This window comes from Purpureocillium lilacinum (assembly GCF_023168085.1).
Source record: "Purpureocillium lilacinum CBS 284.36 DNA, scaffold_4, whole genome shotgun sequence".
Taxonomy (NCBI): domain Eukaryota; kingdom Fungi; phylum Ascomycota; class Sordariomycetes; order Hypocreales; family Ophiocordycipitaceae; genus Purpureocillium; species Purpureocillium lilacinum.
In genome coordinates, this window is record NW_027072114.1 from 319,472 (window position 1) to 344,162 (window position 24,691).

General features: G+C 63.8%; 9 protein-coding genes across 9 annotated transcripts; 6 read left to right on the plus strand and 3 right to left on the minus strand.

Moving 5' to 3' along the window:
* Positions 1-1,325: 1,325 nt before the first annotated feature.
* Positions 1,326-1,602, plus strand: PLICBS_005275 (uncharacterized protein; the record flags this gene model as incomplete). The annotated part of the gene is made up of 2 exons (XM_018318947.2): positions 1,326-1,375; positions 1,425-1,602. 2 exons carry the CDS (start codon positions 1,326-1,328, stop codon positions 1,600-1,602), a joined length of 228 nt encoding a protein of 75 aa, XP_018181421.1.
* Positions 1,603-5,339: 3,737 nt separating this feature from the next.
* PLICBS_005276 (uncharacterized protein) lies at positions 5,340-7,152 on the plus strand (the record flags this gene model as incomplete). Its single annotated transcript, XM_018318948.2, has 5 exons — positions 5,340-5,900; positions 5,960-6,107; positions 6,169-6,274; positions 6,330-6,689; positions 6,747-7,152. 5 exons carry the CDS (start codon positions 5,340-5,342, stop codon positions 7,150-7,152), a joined length of 1,581 nt encoding a protein of 526 aa, XP_018181422.2.
* Positions 7,153-7,756: 604 nt separating this feature from the next.
* On the plus strand, positions 7,757-8,332 carry PLICBS_005277 (blue light receptor; the record flags this gene model as incomplete). The annotated part of the gene is made up of 3 exons (XM_018318949.2): positions 7,757-7,936; positions 7,991-8,125; positions 8,171-8,332. 3 exons carry the CDS (start codon positions 7,757-7,759, stop codon positions 8,330-8,332), a joined length of 477 nt encoding a protein of 158 aa, XP_018181423.2.
* Positions 8,333-9,114: 782 nt separating this feature from the next.
* Positions 9,115-9,507, minus strand: PLICBS_005278 (uncharacterized protein; the record flags this gene model as incomplete). Its single annotated transcript, XM_018318950.1, has 1 exon — positions 9,115-9,507. The coding sequence occupies one exon, from the start codon at positions 9,505-9,507 to the stop codon at positions 9,115-9,117; it is 393 nt and encodes a 130-aa protein (XP_018181424.1).
* A 1,461-nt stretch (positions 9,508-10,968) lies between these two features.
* On the plus strand, positions 10,969-11,346 carry PLICBS_005279 (uncharacterized protein; the record flags this gene model as incomplete). The annotated part of the gene is made up of 1 exon (XM_018318952.2): positions 10,969-11,346. The coding sequence occupies one exon, from the start codon at positions 10,969-10,971 to the stop codon at positions 11,344-11,346; it is 378 nt and encodes a 125-aa protein (XP_018181426.2).
* Positions 11,347-12,168: 822 nt separating this feature from the next.
* Positions 12,169-14,277, plus strand: PLICBS_005280 (transcriptional activator; the record flags this gene model as incomplete). Its single annotated transcript, XM_018318953.2, has 4 exons — positions 12,169-12,206; positions 12,269-12,564; positions 12,619-13,806; positions 13,865-14,277. 4 exons carry the CDS (start codon positions 12,169-12,171, stop codon positions 14,275-14,277), a joined length of 1,935 nt encoding a protein of 644 aa, XP_018181427.2.
* A 556-nt stretch (positions 14,278-14,833) lies between these two features.
* On the minus strand, positions 14,834-17,072 carry PLICBS_005281 (uncharacterized protein; the record flags this gene model as incomplete). The annotated part of the gene is made up of 6 exons (XM_018318954.1): positions 14,834-15,938; positions 15,984-16,074; positions 16,120-16,527; positions 16,578-16,686; positions 16,732-16,953; positions 17,004-17,072. 6 exons carry the CDS (start codon positions 17,070-17,072, stop codon positions 14,834-14,836), a joined length of 2,004 nt encoding a protein of 667 aa, XP_018181428.1.
* A 1,614-nt stretch (positions 17,073-18,686) lies between these two features.
* On the minus strand, positions 18,687-20,794 carry PLICBS_005282 (polynucleotide 5'-hydroxyl-kinase grc3; the record flags this gene model as incomplete). Its single annotated transcript, XM_018318955.1, has 5 exons — positions 18,687-20,033; positions 20,079-20,342; positions 20,388-20,490; positions 20,541-20,706; positions 20,752-20,794. 5 exons carry the CDS (start codon positions 20,792-20,794, stop codon positions 18,687-18,689), a joined length of 1,923 nt encoding a protein of 640 aa, XP_018181429.1.
* A 277-nt stretch (positions 20,795-21,071) lies between these two features.
* PLICBS_005283 (uncharacterized protein) lies at positions 21,072-23,134 on the plus strand (the record flags this gene model as incomplete). The annotated part of the gene is made up of 2 exons (XM_065600688.1): positions 21,072-22,248; positions 22,302-23,134. 2 exons carry the CDS (start codon positions 21,072-21,074, stop codon positions 23,132-23,134), a joined length of 2,010 nt encoding a protein of 669 aa, XP_065456760.1.
* Positions 23,135-24,691: the final 1,557 nt, after the last annotated feature.

The following is a 24,691-nucleotide window of genomic DNA, read 5'->3' on the forward strand; positions in this document are numbered from 1 at the left end:
TCAGACGAGGAGCACGGGCCTCAGGCCCTAACCCCGCAACCTCCAGCGAGCGACACGCGGACCTTCGATGCCCCGATCACCCTTTTTCTTCCTGGCGATGGCCGAGACGGGTCATGGCTGGCGCGCGCTCGCCCAGGTCCCCGATGTTAGCGACAGCCCCATTCGCAGCAGTTAGCGGGGGCTGCCCTGCCGCCTCACGATTGGATCACCGCGGCCACAGTGTTGGCCTTGGACGGCAACCGGTTCCCATCCCCCAGTTGAGGGTGGCCGCATCGTTGCCAATCGCCAGTAGCGCGATGCGCCTACCGAACGCCTGCTGCGAAATGGGTTGGTCCCTCCGCGAATGGGGGTGGCGCGGTGAGGCCTCATGCGCCTCTTGGCTGGCGTGTCTCACGCGGATGAGTGGAACGGTCCAGTCCGCACCCCCCTCTTCTGGCGTCCTTTGTTCCCCTTGGAGCAGAATCGAGCAACGCCTATCGTCACGTGGATCAGAGACAGAGGGCGCAGTCTCGAGGTTGTCGGGTGCCAGACCGGGCAGAATGCGCGTCACAATGGATGGAGTCGGTCGTGCGCTCGACAAAGGCGTCATCTGCCAGGGGGTCCCAGTCTGCCCCTTCGAGCCCGGGAGGCTGTGCGTTCGGTGCCGCCATTGCACTGACCGACAGACAGGCAGCATGCCAGGCAGACAAGGTGGCTCAAAAGCGATGGCTCTGCTCTCCAGAATCCAGATCCGCGGCTCGTCCAGCAGAACAGATGACGACCCCCTGGCCCCCTCACCCCTGACCCCTGCACATCAAGCTCCCCGTCACCTCCGGCCCCCGCGCCGCCTGCCAGTGAGCTGTCAACTTCCTCAGGCAGACCGGGGGGATGGCTCGATTCCCTGCTGCGCCTGGGCATGCGACTCCTGCTGCGGAGTCCGTCCGGCTCTGGTGTTCCCCGCTCCAGAGCCGCACGCAAGGCAATCTGCGCGCCTATTCTCCGCTCATCCCTAGCTAGATTCTCTCGGTCCCAGTGCCCGTTTAGGACTTGGACAGGGTGCCTCTCCGAAGGGCCATGGGTGCTCGCCTTCTTCAAAGGTCGAGTTCAATACCTGAGCTGGCCCCTCGCCTCTCTCCTCCTCTGGCACAATCATCCAAACGCTGTCCGGATCCGCGCGGCAGTTCTTACGTTCCATCGTTCATTTCGTCTCTTCTTTAACTCTGCGGACGCGGTCCTGCAGAGTCCGTCTTCTGCTTTCCTTCGTTGGATGCCCTGTTCTCTGTCGGATCTACTTTGTTTCGTTCCATCCAATCCCGACGTCAGCCGTGGGTCGCTGAGTCGTCGCCATGCCGACTGACTCGGACTCCATGCGTGCCTGTGTCGGCAGCGACAAGGAGTATGTCAAAGCTTCCGCCGCTGGCCTCGCCAGGTGCTAATACGGATAGCTTTAACCCGGCTGATCGTGGCCCGGACCCTCAGCCGGACCCTGAGCCCCCGGAGCCGAACGACATCCAGAGCTGGATCAACGACTCGGGCGCCTCTGTCGTGCTCCTGTGCCTTTTGCCGCTGCAGGGTGCGGAGACACAAGACGAGGGGCAGGCGACACAGCACGGTCGCTCGTGATCAATCGGCTTGATCATCGCTTTGCTCGGCCCGTACATGCTTTGATGTCGGCCACTGTGAGCATCGCCAACAAAGGTCGCGGTCAGCTTGACGCACCGCGCCTCGGACGTCATCGTCCACCCGCCCGTTCAACACGGCAACAACGTTTGGTTGCACGTGGTACCGTCCAACACCCTACCTCATGCAACCGCGGATCATGGATCCAGCTTCGACATCTTACATATGTTGAACACATTGTCATTTAGCACTGTTCATTTTGTAAGACAGGTAGAGCTGTCAAATGCGGCTTGGCCCCCTGCAGAGGGGCGCCAAGCTCGCAATCTGACTCTTGCTCGTCGCGTCACTCCTTAGTCTTAGCCTGAATAGCACCACTCGTTGAACGCTCGCACAAGATTTCGCTCTCTCTGTGACACACAAATTACCAAAAACGGCAATGAGCTGCCTGCATCATCGGTGGCGATGGTGCCCGCTGCCGCCAGCGGCAAGATACAGTAGTTCGAAACCGCACCAAACTGCAGCAATTTTTTCGCGTCATGTGGTCCGCACCCACCGAATCTCGCAATCTGCATCGCCAAAAAATGTGCAGGTTTCGAAATTAGGTGAGCCACGTGTCCGCCGGGAACGGGCAGACCCCGTGACCAACGAACGCATCGATGCTCTCAAGTCGAAAGATCTCGGATCACGGTGCGGCTGAACGGGGGTGATCCTGGCCCTTCAGTGGCGAGCCACTCCGTGCTGATTTCCAGGGTCTCCTGCAAACCCGTCCAAGATATGCAGCGCCAAAAAGAGGCTGCCCCGTGGCAAGGAAAAGTTGCCTAACGCACAAAATGAAGGCATCGTCTCCCGTCCGGGTCATCCCGGAGGAGGCGGCGGCGGCGGCGTATTTCGTTTGCCCAGCTTCCACAGCAGTCGCGTACCTGAAAGTCTGAGACAGAGGCAACGTGATGGCGCCTGTTGCAACATGCCAAGCGTGTCGTACAAGACAAGCTGACAGACGTGCACCGATCGACCCGCTGCAAAGGTAGCATTTGGCTGCTTTCCCGCCCCGGGACCGTCTACGGGGGGCCGGCGTGACGAGTGTGCGCTGTAGGTCAGCGCCCGGCGAGGGCTGAAGGCGCGGTGGGCATGGTAGCGCGGGCGCCTGCATCCCCTTTGTTGGGTTGACGTTTCTCAACGTCTGCATGCACGATGGAGCCAATTGCCGCGCGCAGTCATATATGACATGCGGTTTTCAGGAAGAATTCATCCGCCCTTGGAAAGGCTCGGCATCGGAGTTGCTCCAGGTGGTCGACGCACTCGAGGACCCCTGGCCTGGTGGAATGAACACGCGGTCAGCTTGTTTGAAGTAACATCCGTTTCTGGCCAGATCCGTAGTCGCAGCCGCATTGCCTTTCTTTTTCCCTTACCCAAGCGCCATCTTCCGATTGGGGTTTCCTGCGTGTTCGGCATCGCACCCCGAAGGAACTCCCTGGTCTAGCGTTGCGGCAGCCATTGCGCCCGATGGAGGGCTACCCTCGTGAGACCGGCGATCGGCAGTCGTCGATATCGCCTGAGCCTTCCCATGTTTGTGCCATCCCTGCACCCTTGGTTGGTGAGGCTGCACCGGCCACCTGGATAGGATGGCGCATCGTCTTGCATGATGTTTGGTATGTCCGGACCACCTGGGCAATCGACGCCAATGAGATTGCCGCGCACCACAGGAGAATCGTATATTCACGCGTATGTGTGAGTATGTGCGTTGCTAAAATTGCGCTGACGAGGTAAGCCGAATTCAATGCGCAAGTCCGAAATGCCTGTCCAAACATATGGAGCACCAATGGGTTTTTGATCGTGGGCAGCACGTTATAAATATCGCAGGCCGCATCTCATCATGTTTCAAATGATTCCCATCCGCCTGGCTCATTCTGCCACCATCTCTCTTCAAATTCACCATGTCATCCACACAAGCTCACCGTGGCTCAGATGCCGGAGATCTGTGAGTGCTTACTACCCCTGCCAGTCGGCTGTCGCTACCGGCGACTAACGGATGTCGGCGCCTGAACACAGCGATGATTTCCGTGTTGTACTCGACATCCCGGACACTCATGGCGGCCAACGGTCGGCTGTGAATCGCTACGAGCGCAGTCTGGACGATCCAGTCAATGCGAGGTTGATTGCGGGGCCTAGTCAACGGCGTGCGATCCCACCTGTCTTACTGAGCGTGGCTGCTTGCTTTGCCTCCGTACAGGTCGCTGCCGAGGCACAACGGCCACTTATACCTAGAAAGGAGGAGCCGGCTGCAGGATAGATATTGCATGGGATATCGTTGGTTCGAGTCTGGTCCGACAGCTCAGTGTTGCTTACGCGCACATGCATGCGCTACAGGCGGCAATTTTGCATAAATATGACGCATATGACGCAAGTCTTGGTCGGGGGCTGGGGTTAGATCGAAGAGCTTGCTGCTTCTGTCTCAGTTGGCTGTTGGGCTGGTGTACACATAGATGTCTTTGCTCGATCTGCCTCTTGGAGTTTGCATGGAGAAAATAAATGTATGCGTGTGGTCGTTCATTGGAGCTCTCCCCTCTACCCTGCTGTGGGCCACGATGCAGCTCGCGTCAACCCCCATCGCCCCAGTCTGGGCATACGGAAGCGAGCCGGGACAAGGGGAAGATATTGACAGCTTGGCCCAACCGGCCATCCATAGCCCTCGAGCCTAGATCCAGCGAGGGCACAGGCCGCACGCAGGCAACGATCTCGACCCAACGGCCGTTCGGGCGGTTGCCTCCCGGACGCCGGTGCGTTTTCTACAATGGCTTGGTGGCGTGCTCTTGGCTTGTCGGCTCTTAGTACTGCTTCTACTGCATGGCGGCGGTCCCGCCTGGTGGCGGTCCGGGTGGGGCCGAGATTTCTGCTGTGGGCCTTCCGGCGGTGCAGAACATTTTCTCCCGGGAGGCCGGGATCGAAACCGGCCTCATGCAGTGCGACGTGGCAGACCCGGTCCCGTCCTCGAATTTCGGGCGAAGGGCATCAATCGAATCTATGACGGGCGCTGATGCAGCACATGAGCCGCACGTGACGTTGCTCGGGATCGCCGAGATGACGAGTCACCAGAACCTCGTGTGTGAGGGCTTACTGACAGGTTGAAACGCTCACAGACCGCCTCGACTTGTCGACCCCGTCTCGAATCACCACGCAACGCAGCCCCAGGCATTCGAGGCGCAGAGCGCGGACCAACAGGCCCCTCCTCTGCATATCAACCCAGCCAGCGGCACGTCACACACGCAGCGCCGTTGAGAACCCGTTTGACAGGCAGACAAAGTGGAGAAGCTAGCATCTGTCATGCAAAAAGCTTACTAAAAGACCGACTCTGCGGGTGGGTTCCAAACGTCCGACGCCCGAGCACGCCATCGACCTAGCGCCAGGGTTGACAAGTCGAGTATTTCTCGTCGTGCTCGCCGCGTGGTGCGCACGCGACTGACGTTCCTGCATCTCTCAAAAAACGCCTCCTTCTTGGCAAGAACGGTCACCTAACCGTCACCGACTGTCCGCGGCTGCTGACCGGGATCGCGACGAGGCGACGAATCCAGCAGCCTGTCGGCTTACATCGTGACCTGCAATCGCCTTCCGCTTTGGGCGTTGCCCCGCATCTGCGTCGGTAGTGACTCTAGCGAGAGTCCTCCCGTCTCAGACCTGCCGGGAGGTCTCAGACATCACTCACTCTTCACCTCACCTCACCTCACCTCATCTCACACAGCGCCATGGGACACATACACGAGGTCGACATGCCGCCCTCGGGCAAGGAGCCGCACCCCGAGCTCGAGGAGGGCCAGGTGTTTGCGCACTCGGACCGCCTCAAGCGCTCCCTGTCCGCGCGGCAAGTGCAGATGATTGCCATCGGCGGCACCATTGGCACGGGTCTATTTCTCGGCACGGGCAAGTCGCTGGCGACGGGCGGGCCGGCGTCGATGCTCATCTGCTATGCCATCATCGGCGCCATTGTCTTCGTCACGATGCTGTGTCTTGGCGAGATGGCGGCATTCATCCCCGTGGCCGGTAGCTTCTGCACGTACGTCGGCCGCTTTGTCGACGATGCATTCGGCTTCGCCTTGACCTGGAATTACTGGTTCAACGATGCCGTGTCGACCGCCTCCGATCTGGTCGCGCTGCAGCTCATTCTCAAGTACTGGACCGACAACTTTCCTGGGTGGGCCCTGAGTCTCATCTTTTGGTTCGTGCTCATCGGACTCAACATTGTGACGGTGCGGGCGTATGGTGAAGTGGAGTACTGGCTCAGCCTGCTCAAGGTTATCACCATTGTTGTACGTTTACCGTGCAATTCGGCAGGCCAAGGCGGTATTCAGCCGCTGACAAAATGCAGGTTTTCATCATCATGGGCATCGTCGTGAATGCTGGCGGCAACATGGACCACCACTACATCGGTGGCGAGAACTGGCATATCCCGGGCGCACCGTTTGTTGATGGCATTGGCGGCTTCGCCTCGGTGTTTGTGACGGCATCGTTTGCGTGTACGCTTCCCTGCCGCAATTTTGAGGATCGTTTGAGGCAACAGGGCTGACGGGCGAGCAGACGGCGGAACCGAATCCATCGCCATTACGGCTGGTGAGACCAAGAACCCGACGAAGAACATGCCGCGCGTCGTGAAGAACGTGTTCTGGCGCATCCTGCTCTTCTAGTAAGCACCCCGCCCCGTCCCGTTCAATTTGTGCGACTTAGCTGACCGCAAGCAGTATCCTGTCAATCCTGCTCATCGGACTCAATGTGCCCTACACCTACCCCAACCTTTCGTCGAAGGAAACGACGACGTCGCCCTTTACCATCGTGTTCCAAATGACGGGCGCCAAGGCCGCCGGTAGCGTCATTAACGCTGTCATCCTGACTAGTGTCTTGTCGGCCGGCAACCACGCGCTTTTCGCGGGTGCACGTCTGCTGTTCACGCTCGGCGTGGAGGGTCACGCCCCGCGCGTTTTCAGCAAGGTCAATCGCCACCAAGTGCCGTGGGTCGCAGTCCTCGCGACGAGCCTCATCGCAGGCCTGTGCTTCGGCTCTAGCTTCATCGGCGCGGGGCAGCTTTGGACCTGGTTGCAAAAGTAAGTTTGGTCGAAAATTCTGGTCATTTTGATGGATGTGATGGCTAATCTTAGCAGCCTTGTCGGAGTCTCGAACCAGCTCAGCTGGATCTCCATCGGCATCGCCTCTCTGCGCTTCCGCGCTGCGCTCGAGCGCCAGGGCAAGACGCACCTCCTTCCGTTCAAGAACTGGACATACCCGTGGGGACCGTGGATCGCCGTCGTGCTCAACAGCTTCCTCGTCCTCGTGCAGGGCTGGAGCTGCTTCAGCCCGAAATTCGACGCCGTCAGCTTCGTCAGCTTCTACATTGAGCTGCCTGTCATGCTCGTCATGTTTGTGGCGTGGAAGCTGATCAAGCGGACCAAGTTTGTGAGGCTGGAAGAGATGGATCTGGAAACAGATGTCTATCCGGCCGAGCCTGAGCTGGAGAAAGAGAAGGGGTGGCAATCGAAACTGAAGAGCGCAGTGACATGGGTGTTTTAGCGTTTAGCGGCATAGCAATGCATTGCGTTTTATTTTCAGGCGCATACACCAAAATTGCCGACACGATCCATGTGGGGATTGGTCGGAGCCCAACCAGAGTGAATATACGCACGAAATGCGAGAGAATCGACAGCAAAGCCTTGGCGAGGTTGGTCCAAAGAGCGGCGGCGATTGATGAGGCTAAATTGGCCAACAGAAATTCAGGGTCGTGGGAGCTAATTGGAGGAGAGGCACCGGAAGGGTCCCCGGCGCTAGAGACCCTTGGTGCATGACGGGCGGGCGCTGCACCCGCTGAGTGCCGCCCGCGGGCGTGCTGGCGCTGCTGGGCGTGCCGCCGGTGCAAACTCTTAGCCGCCACTGTTGAGAATGAGGCCAGCGTCGAGCGCAACCCAATTGAATGTCTCGCTCCTCTCCTCTCCTCTCGCCTTCCCCTCATCGCTCGTCTGCTTAGGAAGAAGACGACTCGACGGCGTGAGCTCGACGAGCAACGCATCAACCGTCATCCGTCTCAGCCCAAGGGATTGAATCTTGATGCCTGTGGCCAGGGGTCCCGATTCCAGGCGTTGATCGCTCCACCACTCCCCGCAGTCCGATCCGCCCGCCCATGTCTATCACGAGCCTCAGCCCAGGCCATGCTCCGTGCACGCGCTCGCCGCGGGACAAGCGGGCCAACAAGGATCCCGACACCCTGCGGCAGCAGCAGCAGCAACGCGAGCTGGGCCGGCGGCACAGTCGCGACGTCGAACCTAAGGCCCGTTCGGGAGACGATGGCAGCTTCGAGATGGTATGTGTCGGTGCTGCACGAGCCCGGGCAGCTGAGGTGACACTGATTTCGTAGATCCGCCGCGAACTAGACGCCGACTGCACCATTGTCATATCGAGCTCCCCCCTCGCCACCCCGGTGAAGCAGGAGAGGAGCGCGGCCAAGGCGGAGGCGCCTCAGGCCCGGCAGGCGCACAAGACCCGCCGACAGGTACGCCGCCACCCGTGACTGTTGGACGGAGACTGACCCAAGCAGCGCCTGAGCAACGCCGTCATGAGATGCCACGCGTGCGGCACGGGGGACACGCCCGAGTGGCGGCACGGGCCGGACGGACCGGGGACGCTGTGCAACGTGTGCGGGCTCGTCTTTCAGAAGCAGCAGCGACGGTTCTTGCGGGACGCCGGCCGGCGGTGGTGATGCGATATGATGGTTGTGGACACTGGCGAGCGAGCATGGTTCGACAACTGGCCCATTGGCTGGTATTCTTTCTTGTATCTTCAATATCTCGACCTGCTTGCGCTCCTCGCAGTCTCCCATGGGCAGAAAGCGGGCCGACGGGCAAGCAGGCATTGCGCTGCATGTGAACTCGACGCACAAGACGGACGATGGATTGGGCACATGGTTCTGGGCTGGGGCATGAGTGGCGGGCTTAGCATGCGTCGACGTATTGAACACACGGCGATGGCTTCATGTTGGACGCACAGCGTGGGCAAGAGCTTCGGTACGTAACCTGGATGACGGCCTGAGCGCATGGCCGTGCATTCGGCCCAGCATCGTACCGAACTTGTGCGCTGCATCCATACGTGACGATTGCATCCACTGTCGACTGGACCGGGGCACGAGGTGCACGCAACACCCAAGTCCCTGTTGCTGAACAGGCCTACGCGCCTCATGTTGACATCTGACGTTGACCGGACTTTGGTAGCAATTGTCTCTTGTGCCGGGTCGACCGCAGTTGTGAGCCAAAACGTGTGCACAGTGTTTCAAACTTGAATGTTTCCGAGGCAAACGCGTCTTTGATTGTGGCTAACTGAAGAGGTGGCTCGCCACGACTGTTTGCTTCCTGTGATCACCCCGACCGTCCATGTCATGAATTACCCCCCTGTCCTCCATCACCCATTCGAGCCTCCCGTTCCCAACGCATCCGTCATCCGAATCAATGTTCCCCTCTCTCGGTGGCGGCGTCGTACTTGGTGAGGCTATTCGTTCTGGTTGTCGTTGCCCTGGACAGGCACGGTGGCGCCGTCCTGGCCGCCAGACGCGGTGGGCTGCTGACGACTGTGGGAGTTTCTGTTGGGGACGATGATGCCCGTGACAGAATCGACACCATGCTTCTTCTTGATCTCCTCGACGGCTGTCATAACGTCTGCTGAGTTGAAGGAGATAAAGGCCGTGGCGTCCTCCAGGCCGCGAGCCTTGTTCCACTCAGGGATGACATGGCTGTATCTGGCTCTCGTGATCATGTCCTCGGCGGCGCTAAGAGCGTTGTCGGGGTCGGCAGCCATCTCCTTCACCAGAAGCTGAATCGCAGGAGAGAGGGCGGCGTTGGCCTCGTTGTCGCGACCGTGGTTGTTGTTGTTGTTCTCAGCCATTTCGAACAGCTTCTTGGCAGAACGGACAACAGAGATGGAGATGGAAGTGGTGTGAATTGTTTTTTTGATTTTGTGCGTGTTTGTGTGCGTGTGCGAGTGTGTGGTTTTGCACGAGTGTGGTTGCAAGGTGCAAAGGTGCGGCTGCGAACGTGGGAGGAGGGGAGGTTTATATGCCAGTCGAACCGCGCCTGCAGAGAGACAGTGATTCACGGACAATGGGCGGCTTATTGTTCCTGAGGCATGAACATTGGAGGTGAACGGCGTGGCCCTTGGCTGCCTGGCCACGGGAGCTGTTCACCCTCAGCCTCCCAGCAACGGGGCAAGGCCGGCCCAGCTGCTCGCGCACTGCTCGTTCACAGCGCCGCAAGTGTTTTCCTCCTTGCCTACTGCGATGTGTGGGATCTCGATACCCGTCAAGGGTGAATGCCGTGCATGCCGCCGGCCGAGGCAGAGCCGGGCATCGCAGAGTGACATCCCCTTCCGATACTTGCGTGCTTGTGCGCGTTCGTGGTGTAAAGGCTTGAGAAGCGAAGCAAATGCAGGCAGAACTTGTGCGGGAGACCTATATTCGGTCCTATGCCTGTGCTGGGACGGCCGGATGTTGCAGAATCTATCCAGCCCTTTCGCCAGCTTTCCATGAGAAACATCAGACGAAATCCGCGGAGCAACTCTCCGAACCTGAGGCCACAACATCGTCCCAGGTGTAGAGCTGAACACCGTTCTCCTGCACATCTTGAGCCTGCGTCGCTCCTCCAGCCTTCACACCACACCGCGAGCGCGCAAACACAACCACACACACAACCACACACATCTCCCCCGCCTTGTGTCTCTATCTCAATCTATATCTTGTCGGTATCGTATTCAAAATGACTTCAAACAACGACGAGACCACCACCACTACCACGACGACGACGACGACGACGACGACGACCACCACCACCACCACCACCACCGCTACTGCCACTACTGCCGCGAGCAGCAACATAAATAACAGAGGTGGCGGCCAAGGCGGCGGCGACCGGGGAGGCCGTGGCAGTGGAAGCGACCTTGTGGGCACTTCTCGTCAGGTAGGCGGTGGCTCGAACCAAGGCCGCTCTGGCCGAGGTTCTGGAGTATCCCGCGGCACCACCGGCGTGACCACCAATGGGGCTGGACTAAGTGGCCTCGAGCATTCGTTGGACCCTCTTCAAAGAGTCCAAAGTGGCCGCGTGGAGCGATCTCGCCAGCGCGCCGAGCCCGTCACCCGCCGGCTGACGTTCGACCCTCCGGCAACGGACGTCACGACCATGACCCTGTTCGGGGCCACTAGAAGGGCGCTGACCTTCGACGATGCCCCCCCCAGCCGTTGTTGTGCAGTGTGCCGGCTGCCAGGGCACCGACCACACGCTCGGGGTCTGTCTGGAGGCGGACGAGCATACAGGCCGCGTCCACGGCTGCGCGGTCTGCAACAAACTGCACCAAATGAGCACGTGCCAGCACTTCAACGCTTTGAGCTGGGAGCGGCAGTACGAGATGGTTGTCCTCGAGAGGGGACGCATGCCGCCCCTCGAGATGGGCGACTCTTCTTGGATCAGGGTCCTCGCGAGGGCCGACGAGAATTCGTCCGGCCCGATGCCCGCGCCCGCGTCCTTGCCATGGACCGGCGCGTTTTCCAGCCGCTGGATCAGGAATGCCGATTCGCGGACGCGGGCCGCAATGTCCGATTTCTACCTGACCAGAGATCGGTCCCTACTCCCCGTCGACCCCCAGACGGAAACCTTGGAGCTTGCCATGCGGCATTTCGACATCCGGAATCCCCTACGCCACATTGGGGCATCCGGCGCCGTGGCCTCCGAGTAGCTCGACGTCAATGACCACCACGGAGAGGCGGCCTCGGTGGGTGACGGACCAGAGGCATCGAGAAAGGTCCGAGTGGCCGCGCGGTGGTTGGAGGGAGGCTGCGGATGGGTTATTGCGCACGGGTACATGTAATGCTGTAGACGAGGTGAATGATGATATTGGCGTTGATTTGGCCGTGGCAATGTGCGTACATCGTATCAGTCCCCGTAGGCGCGAGATTGCAGTCTGGCAGAGTTTCGAATGGCGATCCCCTCCGACGCAAAGCCTGAAGGCTTCGACATCATCCAGGCAACATGCAAAGATTGGTGGCCACGGATTCAAACGGACATCTTGGTTTCTCACACGCCTGCGCCGAGCTCCGGCAAACGAGCCGTCATTCGGATCCGGCGGTGCACGGGTTCGTCTCCAAGTTCCCGGTCTTCGCGCCGAGCACGGTAACGCATGGACTGGCTAGGTGATGGGAGATTCCTTGTACATGCCCTTTGGCCACATTGGTTGTCCGACCTGGCGCTGAAGCACGGCGCCGTCATCATCATCGGACATCCGTCGGGTGGGCGGTGGGTCGGCTGCCGGGATCGGGGGCGTCGGAGTGCATCCCCGAGGCCAATAGCCCTCGCTGACGCCTCACCTCATCCTGTACCTGACCTGTACCTCACACCATGCCGCGCCGCGTGCACAACTCGGCACATTCACAACCAGACCCGCTGGCGGGCATCACTCATGCTCGACCCGCCGCTGCCAGCGATTGACTGAGCGCGCCGCCGACGGGTGCGACGCCGACAACGCGCCATTGAATCGCCGACGGGAGCGACCGCCGACACCATGTCGCAGCCGGACCAGGTCACGTCGCGGCCGGTTGCGTGAGCACCCTCGTGCATGCTGCATCGTGGGCGATGGCCGACCCCGCTGACCACGGCTGCAGATGCCTCCACTGCCGCCGCCGGCGCTCGTACTGCTCCAAGGAGAAGCCGACGTGCTCGCGGTGCCGCGACGCGGGGCTCGAATGCGTCTACGAGGGCGCGCGCAAGGTGCTCGTCAACGAGACGTACCTGCGCGAGCTCGAGGCCAAGTCCAAGGCGCTCGACAAGGTGCTGGCCGGCGGTGCGCCCAAGGACGGCGAGCAAGATGCGGAGGCCAGCCAGGCCAAGCAGCACCATCACGACTTTGACGAGCACGAGCCGCTGGTGGCGCTGACGCGGCTGAGCCTCAACTCGACCAGTACGTTTATTCACACCCGAGTGTCTCGCCGCGAACGATGTGCTGACCTCGCAGGCTTCCAGGGCCCGGCGTCGTCGGACAGCTTCCTCCGCAGCGTGCGCAAGCTGTCCGGGCTGGGCGAAGGCGAGGGCGAGGGCCTGGCGCGCAGCCTGTACGAGCCCGACGCCCTGCCGTCGCGACGCCAAGTGAGACGCTCGCGGCTGCCGCCCATCGACATTGCGCGGCGGCTGTTTGCGGCGCAGTACATGTACATTGGCACCATCTTTGCGTTTACGGACCCGCGCGAGTCGTTTGAGCGGCTGCTGATGGAGGCGTACCGGCGCGGGCCCCCGGACGCCGACGACCGCGAGGCCTGCCTCAAGCACGCCAAGGTGCTGCTGGTGCTGGCGTTTGGGCAGCTGTACTCGGTCAACCAGTGGGTCGACTTCCGCGGGCCGCCGGGGTTCGACTACTTTACCGACGCGCTGGGCCTGCTGCCGGAGACGCACGAGGAGGGCTCGGTGCTGAGCGTGGAGACGCTGGCGCTGGCGGGCTACTTTATGGCCAACATGAACCGGCGCGACGCGGCGTTTCAGTACATTGGCAAGGCGGTGCGCATGGCCGTGTCGCTGGGCCTGCACGAGGAGGTGGAGTGGCCGACGGCCGGGGAGGACGACGACGGGGCCGAGGCGGAGCACCGGCGGCGCGTGTGGTGGTCCGTCTACAGCATGGACCGGATCCTGTGCGTCAAGTCGGGCAACCCCATCAGCATCCAGGACGAGGACGTGGGCGTGGGCCCGCCGTCGCGGCTGGCGGGCGACGCCGAGTACTGCCCGGCCGTGGTGCTGCGGCACTACACGGAGCTGTCGCGGATCCTGGGCCGCATCCACACGACCATCTACCGGCGGCCGGGCCAGGGCGCGCCGCGCTCGGGCCGCAGCCTCATCGCCGCGGTGCAGGCCATCATGACGGCGCTGTCGCGCTGGCACCGCGAGCTGCCCGACGGGCTGCGCTTCGAGCCCGCGCGCCTGCGCTTCAGCCGCGAGAGCGTCGGCGCCCTCGCCCACTACTACCAGTGCATCAACATGGCGGTGCGCCCGCTGCTGTTCCACGTCGTGCAGCGGCGCCTGCGCGCGGGCGAGCGGGGGGGGGACTGGCGCGAGGGGCTGTCGCCGACGACGGTGCGCGTCGTCGACATGTGCGTCGGCGCGGCGCAGGACGTGGTCAAAATGATGGCCATAGCTGCGCAGCGCGACATGGTTGGTGAGTCTCCTCTGGCCTTTGCTTAATCCACCGGGTGCTGACCGACGCCGGCATGCAGCAACGTACGGCTACATGGACGGCGAGCACATCTTTTCCGCCACCATCGTCCTCGTCATGGTGTGCGCCGCCTTCCCCCCCGACGCGGCGAGCGCGGCGGCCACCGAGACGGGCCTCGGGCTGCTGCGTGCCATGGGCGAGCGCGGCAACAGCCACATGGGCGCGCGGTACGAGCTGCTCGCGAGCCTGCACTCGCCGCCGGTGCAGACGCAGCCTTTCGCGGCCGGGGACCCGGGCGTCGTCGAGGTGCCGCCCGCCTTCCCCGTCGTCAGCAACAGCGCCCTCGAGGAGCCGCTGCACGACGACATGGACCTGCGGCTGTGGGAGGAGGGCTTTGCGTACCCGGCCATGGACCTGGACCTGCCGGGGAGCATGAGCCTGTCGGATTTCATGTACGGCGTGGGCGATGCGTGAGGCTTCAGTGGGGGTCATAGGTGCGAGAATGAAGCGTCGGGAACATGACGGCAGTTGCTCGAGGTACGTGAGGCGTGGCAATGCATGTGAGGCGTGTGGCTGACAGATACCCAGGTGCATGAGAAGCAGCGCGCACGTCACGGCAGATACACTCAGAACATCGCGACAAATCGCAATGGACACACGTAATGAGGCAATCCGGTGACGCATGATGGGTGCTTGCCAGTGGGATCCCAGGTTCGCGTTAGAACGTCATGGCAGATGCGCAGTACGTACATCACGACACGTTACAGCAGATACAGTAACGACAGAAGTCGGCGGGGCGCTGCATGGCGGGGTAGGCCTGCCCAGCAGACGCTGTACATAGAGATCGCGGCACATAGCAGAACACAGGATGCATGGTTTCAGCGTCGGGCTCAATTCCTATCGGCGGTGTCGGCTGGACGAGGGTGTCTGTTCCTCGCCATCCTGTGCATATGATAGACTCATGCTGGACGAGGGTTGTGTCCGCTCGCCCATCCCTGCACGTCCATCCATCGCCTGTCCAGCGCGTCCACTACCCCATCTGCGTGGGCCCGATAAAGTTGAGATCCAGGCTCTCATAGTCCCACAGGCTCGCCAGGTCGCCCAGGTCCTGCTGCGTGATGTTGCCAAACTCGACCGCCTGGTAGGGGTTCGGATTTGCCTCCTGGTACGCCGGGTAGCCCATGGCCACGGGCGCAGACGTCGGCACGAGGCCGTGCGCCGTCGACGGGGGGTACGCCGGCCCGGGGGCCATGGTGACGGGCATCGGCGCGGGGGGAGCGAGCGCCATGCCGCCGGCGTACGGGTACGGCGCCGTTCCGGGCGCCATGGCGGGGGCGGGTGCGATGTCGTCGGGCCTGACGCGCTTCCTGGACTCGGGCGGCCGCGCGGGCATCCTGGCCGGCGGTGAGGGCAAGGGGTCCGCGGGCCGGGGGCTGCGGGTGACGCGCTGCGAGACGCGGACGAGGACCTCGTACGACGTGCGGGCGGCCTTGGTGACGGTGTTGAGGCGGCGCAGCATGGCGACGGCGCCGTCGATGGCGGCGAGGATCTCGTCGCGCCGCGCGATGCTGCCGTCGTCGTCGTGCATGAGCGACGAGCACAGCACGGCGGCCGTGTCAAAGATGCAAAAGAGCACCCAGTGGAACTTGGCGTCGCGCGGGTACACGTAGTCGAAGAAGCCGTAGAGGGCGTTCATGAGGCGCAGCGCGTGGTCGATGCCCTGGCTGCGGATGCCGAGCTCCGTGGGCGGCGACGTCGCCGCCATGTGGCGGGCCAGGTAGCCGCGGAAGGGGTCGAGCAGCATCGAGTAGGTCATGGTGCGCAGGTAGTGGCGGTGGAGGGCGATCCAGTGGCGCTGGGCGTCGGCGCTCTCGTCGGGGCTGTCGAGGTCGTAGGCGGCGGGCCAGGTGCGCGTCCAGTCCTCGATGAGGCGCTGGTACTCTTGCACGTCGTCGGGGCCGGTGACGTTCTTGACGGGGCCGAAGCGGTGGGCGAGCCGCATGATGATTTCCGACTGCAGCTTCATGTGCAGCAGCGGCGACGGCGAGTAGCCCTCGAGCTTGAGGCTGGGCAGCCCGACGTCGCAGTCGGTGCGGTCGATGAGCAGGGGGCGCGAGAGCAGCGACGACGTTTGCCTGGAGGGTCAGCTACATCAGGTGCGGTTTCGAGCCGGCACGCACCAGTCCCAGGTGTTGAGGATGCACCACACCCGTCTGCGCATCTCGCGGTCGAATTCAGACATGTGCCCGGCGACGGCCTCGTGGTGGAGTTCTGCCATTGTCAGCGAGCGTCCATGATGTAAAGGTGTCAACGCACCCAGCTCCTGGGCCTCGCGGATGGCCGTGCTCAAGACGTGCCAGCACTCGACGAAGCGCGCCTCCGACTTGTACCAGTAGCACGAGTGCAGCAGCGACTGGACGTTGAGCAGGTGGTTGTGGCCGACGGGGATGACGCTGTGCAGCTCGCGGTGGGCGTTGTGGTAGGCCTCGGTCAGGCGCTGCGTCGACTCGCCGAGGTCGGCCTCGAGCTTCTGCTGCAGCTCGGCGTCGGTGTACTGCGCCGAGCACGCGCACACGACGAGCAGCAGGCACGTCCACTGCAGGCCGAGCGGGCGGTTGTCGGAGCGCAGCGCCCACCAGTCGCGGTACTCGTCGAGGAACGAGGGCGGGTAGATGATGTAGTAGTGGTAGTTGACGTTGTTGAGAAAGTTTTGGACGAGCGAGTCTGCAGGGTCAGGGTCAGCGCGGCACCATTGCCACGGAAAGGGACCTTACCCGTGTACGGCCGCGGCGGCAGCACCTGGAGGGCGCGGGCGAGCTGCGGACACGATCCGGCGTCCATGTAGTACTGCCGCTGCTGCCTCGCGCTCGTCTTGGATCTCCGCTGGCAGGGTCAGTCCGGCTTCGATAATGACGGCACGCGACTTACATCCTGGCCGAGCCCGGAGAAGAGGTGGGACGCCGTGTACCCCAGGGCCTCGAAGCCGCTGTCGGCGTCATCCCAGGGGTTCGTGTCGGTCGAGTCGGTGTCGTCGTTGCTGTGCTGGCGCTTGCGCGAGTCGCCCGGCCGGTCGGGGCTGGCGCCGCCGAAGCGACACTTGTCGGCGACCTTGCGCTTCTGGCAGTGGTTGCAGGGCCATTCGCGGTTGCACTGAGGGGAGGGTCAGCGGGATGCCGGCGGCGAGAGAGCAGACGACGCACCTTTTGCTTGCGGCGCTGGCACTCGGTGCATGCGGAGCGGCTGTAGCCTTCCTTGGGGCTCTCGCCCATGCTGGCGGCGGCGGTTTGGCGGGGGCTCAGCCGGAGCCGGCGCGTTCAGTCAGGACGGGACTCAAGGCGAGCTGTGGCCGCGGCGGACGTGTGCCTCGCGAGGCTCATGCGCGGCGTCGACGACGAATCTCGTCTGCGTGGGCTGGGCGCTGTGACGGCGGGCGGAGCGAGGTCGCAGCGGCACGCGCGGGTCGCAGCGGCATGGCATGGCGGATGTGCAGCGGCGGAGGGTCGACGTTGGAGCTCGCGGTCGCGGGGGCGGGAGGTGGACACTGGACGCTGCGCTCCACTGCTGGGCCTGTGGACTCTGGAGGGCCGGCGGAGGCGGCGGCGGCGGGCTGGAGAAACCTTTATTCGCGACCGGAGACGGCCATTGCAGCGCCATTCGCCGGGGCGCCTCAGCCCCATTTGCCATGTCTCTGCCGCTGTTGGATGGCAATCTGCGCCATGGCAATCTGGCGTCGCACGAGCTCTCGCCAGGGCTTGAGGAGGCGGACTTTCCGGGCATGCGCCGAGGAGCCACTCCGTAGCTCTTGGTAGCCGACCTTTCGTCCCCCTTGAGCACGCCCAACCGCGACCTGCAACCGGCTCCCAGGCCCCCTTGCGGCCCAAGCTCGCGGGCGCTCCCGCAGTGAACCATCCATGTCGGGCGTCCGCCCGTGATCGGCAGCCGACCGACCGTTGAGCCACCGGCGCCCCGGGCGCGGGTCAACCAGTCCCGCCTCTCAACGTCGCCATGTCTCAGCAGGCTCCCAACGCCCTGGCGCGTCCTGCTTTTTGCTACGAGACTCGCTTTGCAGCTCACGCGCAAATACTTGACGGTCCACATGCACCTCGTGCACGTCGGCGGCTTGGCGTGTTTGCTCGAGCGCTGCTTGCTCGCCCTGTGTGCCTACATTCCGAACCGCCGGCCGCTTCGTGGCCCTCTTGCGAATGGCGACGGTTCAGGGTACGTAATCTGCCTGGCCTCGTATCGTGGGCCGTGGTGCAAGCGCTCTTGCGTGGAAGCGCATGTTGGCTCCCGCGACAACGCCAGCCACAACTGAGGCGCAGATTCACATCGTAGAAGCGGCTGCGTCGTCCACGGCTTGGCGCTGTTGGTGCCCGCGGCGCACGCATCCGAGATGGACTCGCCGGCCCGGTCGCCGTTAAGCGCTGCCGACCCAAGTGCCGTGCCATGCGGCCTCGCTTTGCGGCCAACGGCGGGCGCACGCGTTCGACCTGCGATGCTTCCTTGCGTTTCGTAGCATGTGGCATTCGGGCCGGGATTCCAAATCCCAGACCGGTCCGGGGCCCAACTGCGCACTTGCACCGGCTGCCGACCGTAGACCTCGTCGGGTGGGCGCGTCTGATCCGTGTCATCGTGCCGTTGTGTGCCGTCTGGTGACGTTGATGCTCTGTATGTACGCAGTCAGGGCACCTCGATTACTGCTGCACAGTGGCCGATGACATGCATTCAGTCATCTGTCATGTTTCTCAATGCGCGCAGCATGCAGACGCCATGCGGCTACGGGCATGCGCACGACGGCGACCTTCCTCTCTACATACTACACTTGACGTGATTCCTGTCCGTGCTTCAGACCTCTTTACGACGAGCCACACAGATCTGTAGTGTTAGTCCCCCCGTCCCAGGTCCCGGCGGACTCGCCACACGCGCGACCCGACCGGCCGCTTCTGGTTCCCCTGGAGCACCTCGACCCAGGGCACCGCGCCCTCCACGTCCGCAGACATGTCCGCCTCCTCGGACGAGTCGTCGCTCGTGTCCTCGTCGGTGACCTCGAGCTCGGCGACGGCCTCGCCCGTGTCCTGCTCGTGCAGGTGCTCCGTGTACGCCCACGTAGGGGCGTCAAACTTGCCGTGGACGAGGACGACGTCGTGGCCGTGCGCGCGGGCGTCGGCGATCCGCTGCACCGGCATGGGCGTCAGGACCTGCAGCGTCTTTTGCGCGGCGTCGACCCCGCGGACGAGGGCGAGCCCGATGGTGCGCGAGTGCCGCGGGTCCAGGGCGACGTCGTTGGGGTTGGGTATAAAGGGCAGGCCCTCGGGCGTCGGGCGCGCGTCGGGCAGGCCGCGGAGGGCCTCGGGCGACTCCACCTCGACGACGGCCAGGATCGCGCCGTTGATGGCCTCGGCGAGCAGGTCCGCCTGCAACTGGTAGTCGTAGCGCAGGATGCCGCGGATGGCGCCCCGGGCGTAGTGCACGACGAGCGGGCGCGCTGCCGACAGCGCCGACGGCGTCCACGACAGGCGCGGGCCGCCGGGCACGCTGTGAAAGTAGGACATGGCCTGCATGTCGCGAAAGTGCGCGGCCGTGCGCGACGCAAACTCGGCGGGCTGCGACGGCAGCGCCGTGAAGCCGTCCCGGGCCGCCTCGGTGAGCGCGTCGACCGTCTCCGCGGGCCCTTCCTCCGACATGTAGACGACCTCGGGCCGGATGTTGGTGATGATTTGCACGAGCAGCTCCAGGCCGAGGCTGAGGACCCAGCCCGGCGTGTTGACAATCAGGGGGCAGTGGCGGTGCGCGCGCCGGTAGACGTCGTAGAGGTCCATGGCGCACTCGAGGTGCAGCTCCGCGGCCGACGCCGGGTTGACCGACGCCAGCGAGTGGCACCGCAGCACGCGGTACGCGCCGTCGTCGAGGCTGGGGTGCGTAAACGGCGCGCCGAGGTTGGGCGCCGCGACGTGCACCAGCGAGAGCGTCCCCGGCGGCGCGTACTCGGGCTGCCCCGGGTCGAGGTCCAGCACGACGACGCCCTTGGTTCCGCCGGCCGAGGTGAGCAGCCGGTTGGTCAGGAGCCGCGAAAAGGTCGACTTGCCGGCCGCCTTGGGGCCGCAGACGAGCGTCGCAGAGGGCGCGCGTGCCGCGGCTTCGACCAGCGACAGGAGCTTCCTGTTCCACTTGGGGGGCGAGGCCAGCGGCTGGATGACGGACCTCGGCGGTGCGTCTTCGGACGTGCCGAGCTATGCCTGTCAGCTCGGTCTCGCGGGGTCAACGGTCGCACGTACAAACTGAAAGGTGCGCTTGGGCTGGTCCTCGTTCCAGATGCCGCGAAACAGGGGGGACAGCCTGCCGAGCCTGCGCAGGCCATCGGCGTTGGGATCGCCATGAATCTCCAGCCTCGTCTTCTCTGCCGTCCTGAGTACCGGGACCGCGTGGCAGTGCGGCGCGTGCACCCAGTAGGTGGTTTCGCCGGGGCGAAGCGTGGCTCCCGCGACCGTCACCTCTCCGGCGAGGACGCGCAGGCCAAAGCTGCCGAGGACGAGGAAGCGCTGCTCATGTCAGCTGCGTTGGCACGAGCCAAGGGGGTTCCGTACCTCGCTGTCCTCCAGCTTGAGCTCCGTCACTCCCGCACGTATCCTGTGGTTGCTTGCTGTGAGACGAAACGACGAGTACGTCTGAGTGGCCTTGGACTCGGGGCTGGGTCAGTGAGCATGAGCGCACGGCGCAATCAGTCGCAGGCGACGTACCGCGCATCCTGGCCCTGATTCGGGGTCCTGGCCAGCCTCTTGGGCGACGCCGTGGCCTCTCGTCGCTGGAGCAAAGGGCTGAACGGGTTCGACGGCGGCGTTGCCGGGGACGGGCTCGGCTCGGCAGAGGCCAGCCGCCGGGCTGCGAGGGCGCTGAGAGCGCTCACTGCCGTCGTCAGCGTGTGCGCGTTTGCCGCGACGAAACACTCACCCTGCGTGCCTGGGGCATCGACCTTTCGTCTCTTGGCCGACATGTGCGCGCTGCAGCTCTGCGGTGGGCAAAGTGAATGAACAGCGTCAGGCAGCGCGCCGCGGCATCTGCACACTTCAAGGTCAGGTTTGCACTGCAGCAGTCCCGTCGTTTGCGCAGCTGGTGGTGGGGCCTTATCGATAGCACGCACCCGCGCAGCTGCGCGGTGGGCCGGCGCGTCAAAGTGGGCCATCCCTGCACCTCCCAAAATTTCCATTCAACTTCCTTCCACCTCCCGCACCACGCATCGCATCGCTCACCTCGCCTGCCCAACCGCCACAATGGCTCCCCGAGAGCCCTTCAAGGTCCACTCGCTCAGCAAGCACATTGAGGACACCAAGAAGGGTCTGAGCGCCGAGGCGCAGTACAACCGCCGGCCCGCCGTCAAGAGCGCGGCCGCCGTCAAGAAGGAGCCCGTCGCGCAGGGCTTCTTTGCAAACAACAGCGACAGCGACGAGTCGAGCGACAGCGACAGCGACAGCGACGAGTCGAGCGACAGCGACAGCGACAGCGACGATGGCTCCGACTACATAAAGAGGCTCCTGCCCGCGCACGCCAAGGCACCGGCCAAGGCCCCCGCGACGGCCAAGGCCACCAACCACGACGAGATTGCCGACAGCGACGCCGAACGGACCAAGAGGACGGGAGTCAAGAAGGAGCCTGAATCGAGCGACACGAGCGATTCGAGCGACTCTGACTCGGATTCGGACGCGTCCGCCAACGGCACCAAGACCAACGGGACCAACGGCGTGTCCATCAAGAAGGAGGTGACGAGCTCGAGCTCCGACTCTGGCTCAGACAGCGAGAGCGACAGTGAGAGCGAGAGCGAGAGCGACAGTGAGAGCGAGAGCGAGAGCGAGAGCGATGAGCCGGCTACAGCGAAACCAACGGCCAAACCAGCGGCAAAGAAGCCAGAGCCCGAGCCCAGCTCCAGCTCCAGCGAGAGTGAGAGCGACAGCGAGTCGGAATCCGAGGCCGAGAGCGTCAAGGCCGTCGAGACCGTAAAGCCCGCCGTCAACGGCACCACGACTAGCTCGAGCGGCACGAGCGAAAGCGACACCAGCGAAGAGAGCGACAGCGACAGTGACGAAGAATCGGGCGAGAGCGCCGCCGCCGACGAGTCCATCCACATGGCCGACCGCACCGGCCGCGAGGTCGCGCTGCCCAACTTCATCGCCCCCGACTTTGTGCTCCGCAAGGGCGACGACGGCAGCGACGTGGCCCGCGTCTGCAGCCAGGCCAACACCGACGGCAAGCAGGTCTGGTACTTTACCGTGCCCGCCAACGTGCCCATCTCGGTCATCCAGGACATGGAGATTCCCATGGACCAGGGCTCGCGCGGCGAGCGCGTCTTTTCCCACGGCGGCGAGGACTACGGCGTTTCGTTTGAGAGCATGGCCCCCAAGAGCTCCATCCAGATCCTGGTTCCTTCGGCAGACTCTTCTCAGTACCAGCGAGGTAAGCTCCAAGTTCTCACGGCAACGCAAATGGTACAGGCTAACACGGCGCAGCACCGCGACAGGTCGACCAGTTCATGCAGGTGCGCCGCATCACGCACCTGGGCGGCGGCTCCGTCGGCCCCTCGGCGCAGCGCGCGGCCAGGCCTCAGCCCAAGGGCCTCAAGGCCCGCTTCCAGCCGCTCGGCGTGACGTCTGCGATGGGTAGGATCGGTGCGCCAGACGAGGACGCCGATGAGGAGATGGCCGACGCGCCCGCTGCAGGTGCGACGCCCGACAAGGTCAAGAAAGAAAAGAAGCGCAAGGAAAAGGACGCGGACACGCCGCGCAAGGGCAAGCGCAAGCACGCGTCGTCCGAGGACGAGGCGGCGGCCGCGGCGGAGCAGCTGCGGGCGGAGAGCCAGACGGCCGAGACCAAGACCAAGAAGCAGAAGACGACCCGCGGCCCCAGCCCCGACCTCGGATCCGACGCCAGGAAGCAGACGCCCGTCGCGCCGCCCGCCGTGCCCAGCCAGGGCTTTTCGTTTGCGAGCCTCGGAGAGCCGGCCGCAGCCTCGACGCCGCCCAAGGCCAAGAGGGGCAGGAAGCCCAAGGCCGAGGCCGCGGCCCCCTCAAGCTCGCAATCCCTGCCCCCGATGAAGGCGACCCCCGTGTCGGCCCCTCGCCAGACGGCCGTGCCGATCCCCCCGATCCCCAGCTCCGTCCCCAAGGTCTCGCCCGTCCCGGTCCCGCACCCGACCTCCACGCCATCCGGCGCGGACAAGGGCGCCAAGCGCGGCCGCAAGCGCAAGGAGAAGACGCAGCAGAGCCCGCCGCCGAGCGCGCAGCCCCAGCCGTCCAAGAAGGACAAGAAGGTGACGCCCGTCCCGCCGCCGCAGATTGCCTAGAGGGCGCGCCGGCCGGGTTTGGGAGCACGAACGTAGCTGCCGCATATGGGTTTCTACCGCCAGAACAAGTAGCACGGCGGTGCGTCGAGCGGCCGCGAATTTACATCTGGCACGGCGTTGGGGATTTATTTAAAACACTGAATTCGAGGCTGGTTCGCCGCGAAAGGAGGCTGCGCTACGGGGTACATGGGAGGCTTGCGGATGCTCGGTGAGCAGACGCTCAGCAAAGGACATCGGAAGGACATTGGAGAGGCAAACTCGGCCGATGAGTTGGAGCCTAGGGGATGACCTCGAGGCGCTGGAGGAGCAACTCTGATGCTTGGCGAGCTGGAGACGCAGCCTGAGGCTTGGGAAGGATTCCGAGCTGGGTCAGCGGGGATACCCGGAATGGTGACCTCGCTGATGACGAGCTAGATGTTTGGGCGGCATGCTCGGTGAGCTGGAGGTCAGGCAGAGGTTGACTGGAGAGCTGATCACGCACGGGGCCCCGGATCGAGGCAGCTTGGCTGATGACGCAGCTGGGGAATAATCGGATCGAGGCACACTCGGTGAGCAGGGGCAGAGCAGCATCTCGGTGAGCCGGGATGGCCCGTAGCATCCGCACGACGCGGTGGGGTTCTCGGTGAGCTTGAGAGCTTGCATAGATGTAGAGTAGGCAGCAATTGAGCAGATGACATCTACGTGTGCCGGCGCACTGCATCACCCGTGCTGTTTCGTTTGCTAGCGCTGCCCTGGCCAGACGGTTTCGTTTCATGGCCGTCGCAGGCCCCAGCGAGCAGGCATGCCGTTTCGTGGCGGCGCGGCGACGACACCTCAGACCCAGAACCCGGTCGCCATGCGCGCCAGGTGTCGTCGCAGCTCGCAAATCACGGCAGAATGGAGCATGACGGAGCGCTGTGGCTTGGGCCGCTTGGCCATCTCGCATCCGCAACGCATCCGCAGCGAGGCAGATCGCGTGGCGCGGCGTCAGCGAGCTTACGTGCGGCGACGACACGCCGGCGAGGCTCAGCGGGAGGTCGACGCGCGGAGGCGATTCCAAAGGCGGGGGTCTGCACTGCCAGGACGCCAGGACGCCAGGATGGACGGTGTGAACGGGCGACGGACGCATCGCATCGTGGCCGCCAAGACTGCGCGAGCGAGCGAGGTGACGTCCGCTCCGAGTGACGACGTCGCAGTCTGGGGAAAGCCGAGCCCAACGCTGCATGGCTGGCTGGCCGTGCCAAACTCCGCGGAAACTGGCAGTCGCACCACGTTCGTGCAAAAGCACGCATGCAAGCACCACCATTCACGCGCGTATTGTGCGTATTCTGGCTAATTCGGGGCCAAACGCGCGCGCCGCAGGACCCTGAGCACATGTGCGCGCGCGGGCGATCGGAATCGGCGGAGATTGGCAAGGCATGTCCGCCAAGATGGGGCGCGGGACAGACAGCCGCCGTCGGGCAGGCCCTGGGTGAGCTCACCCGGCATGGAGTGGAGGGATCCATGGATGGATGGATGGAGGGAGGTCTCGGGCTGGCCCAGCGAGCAGATGCTATTCCTGGCGGGCGCAGCGGCCAC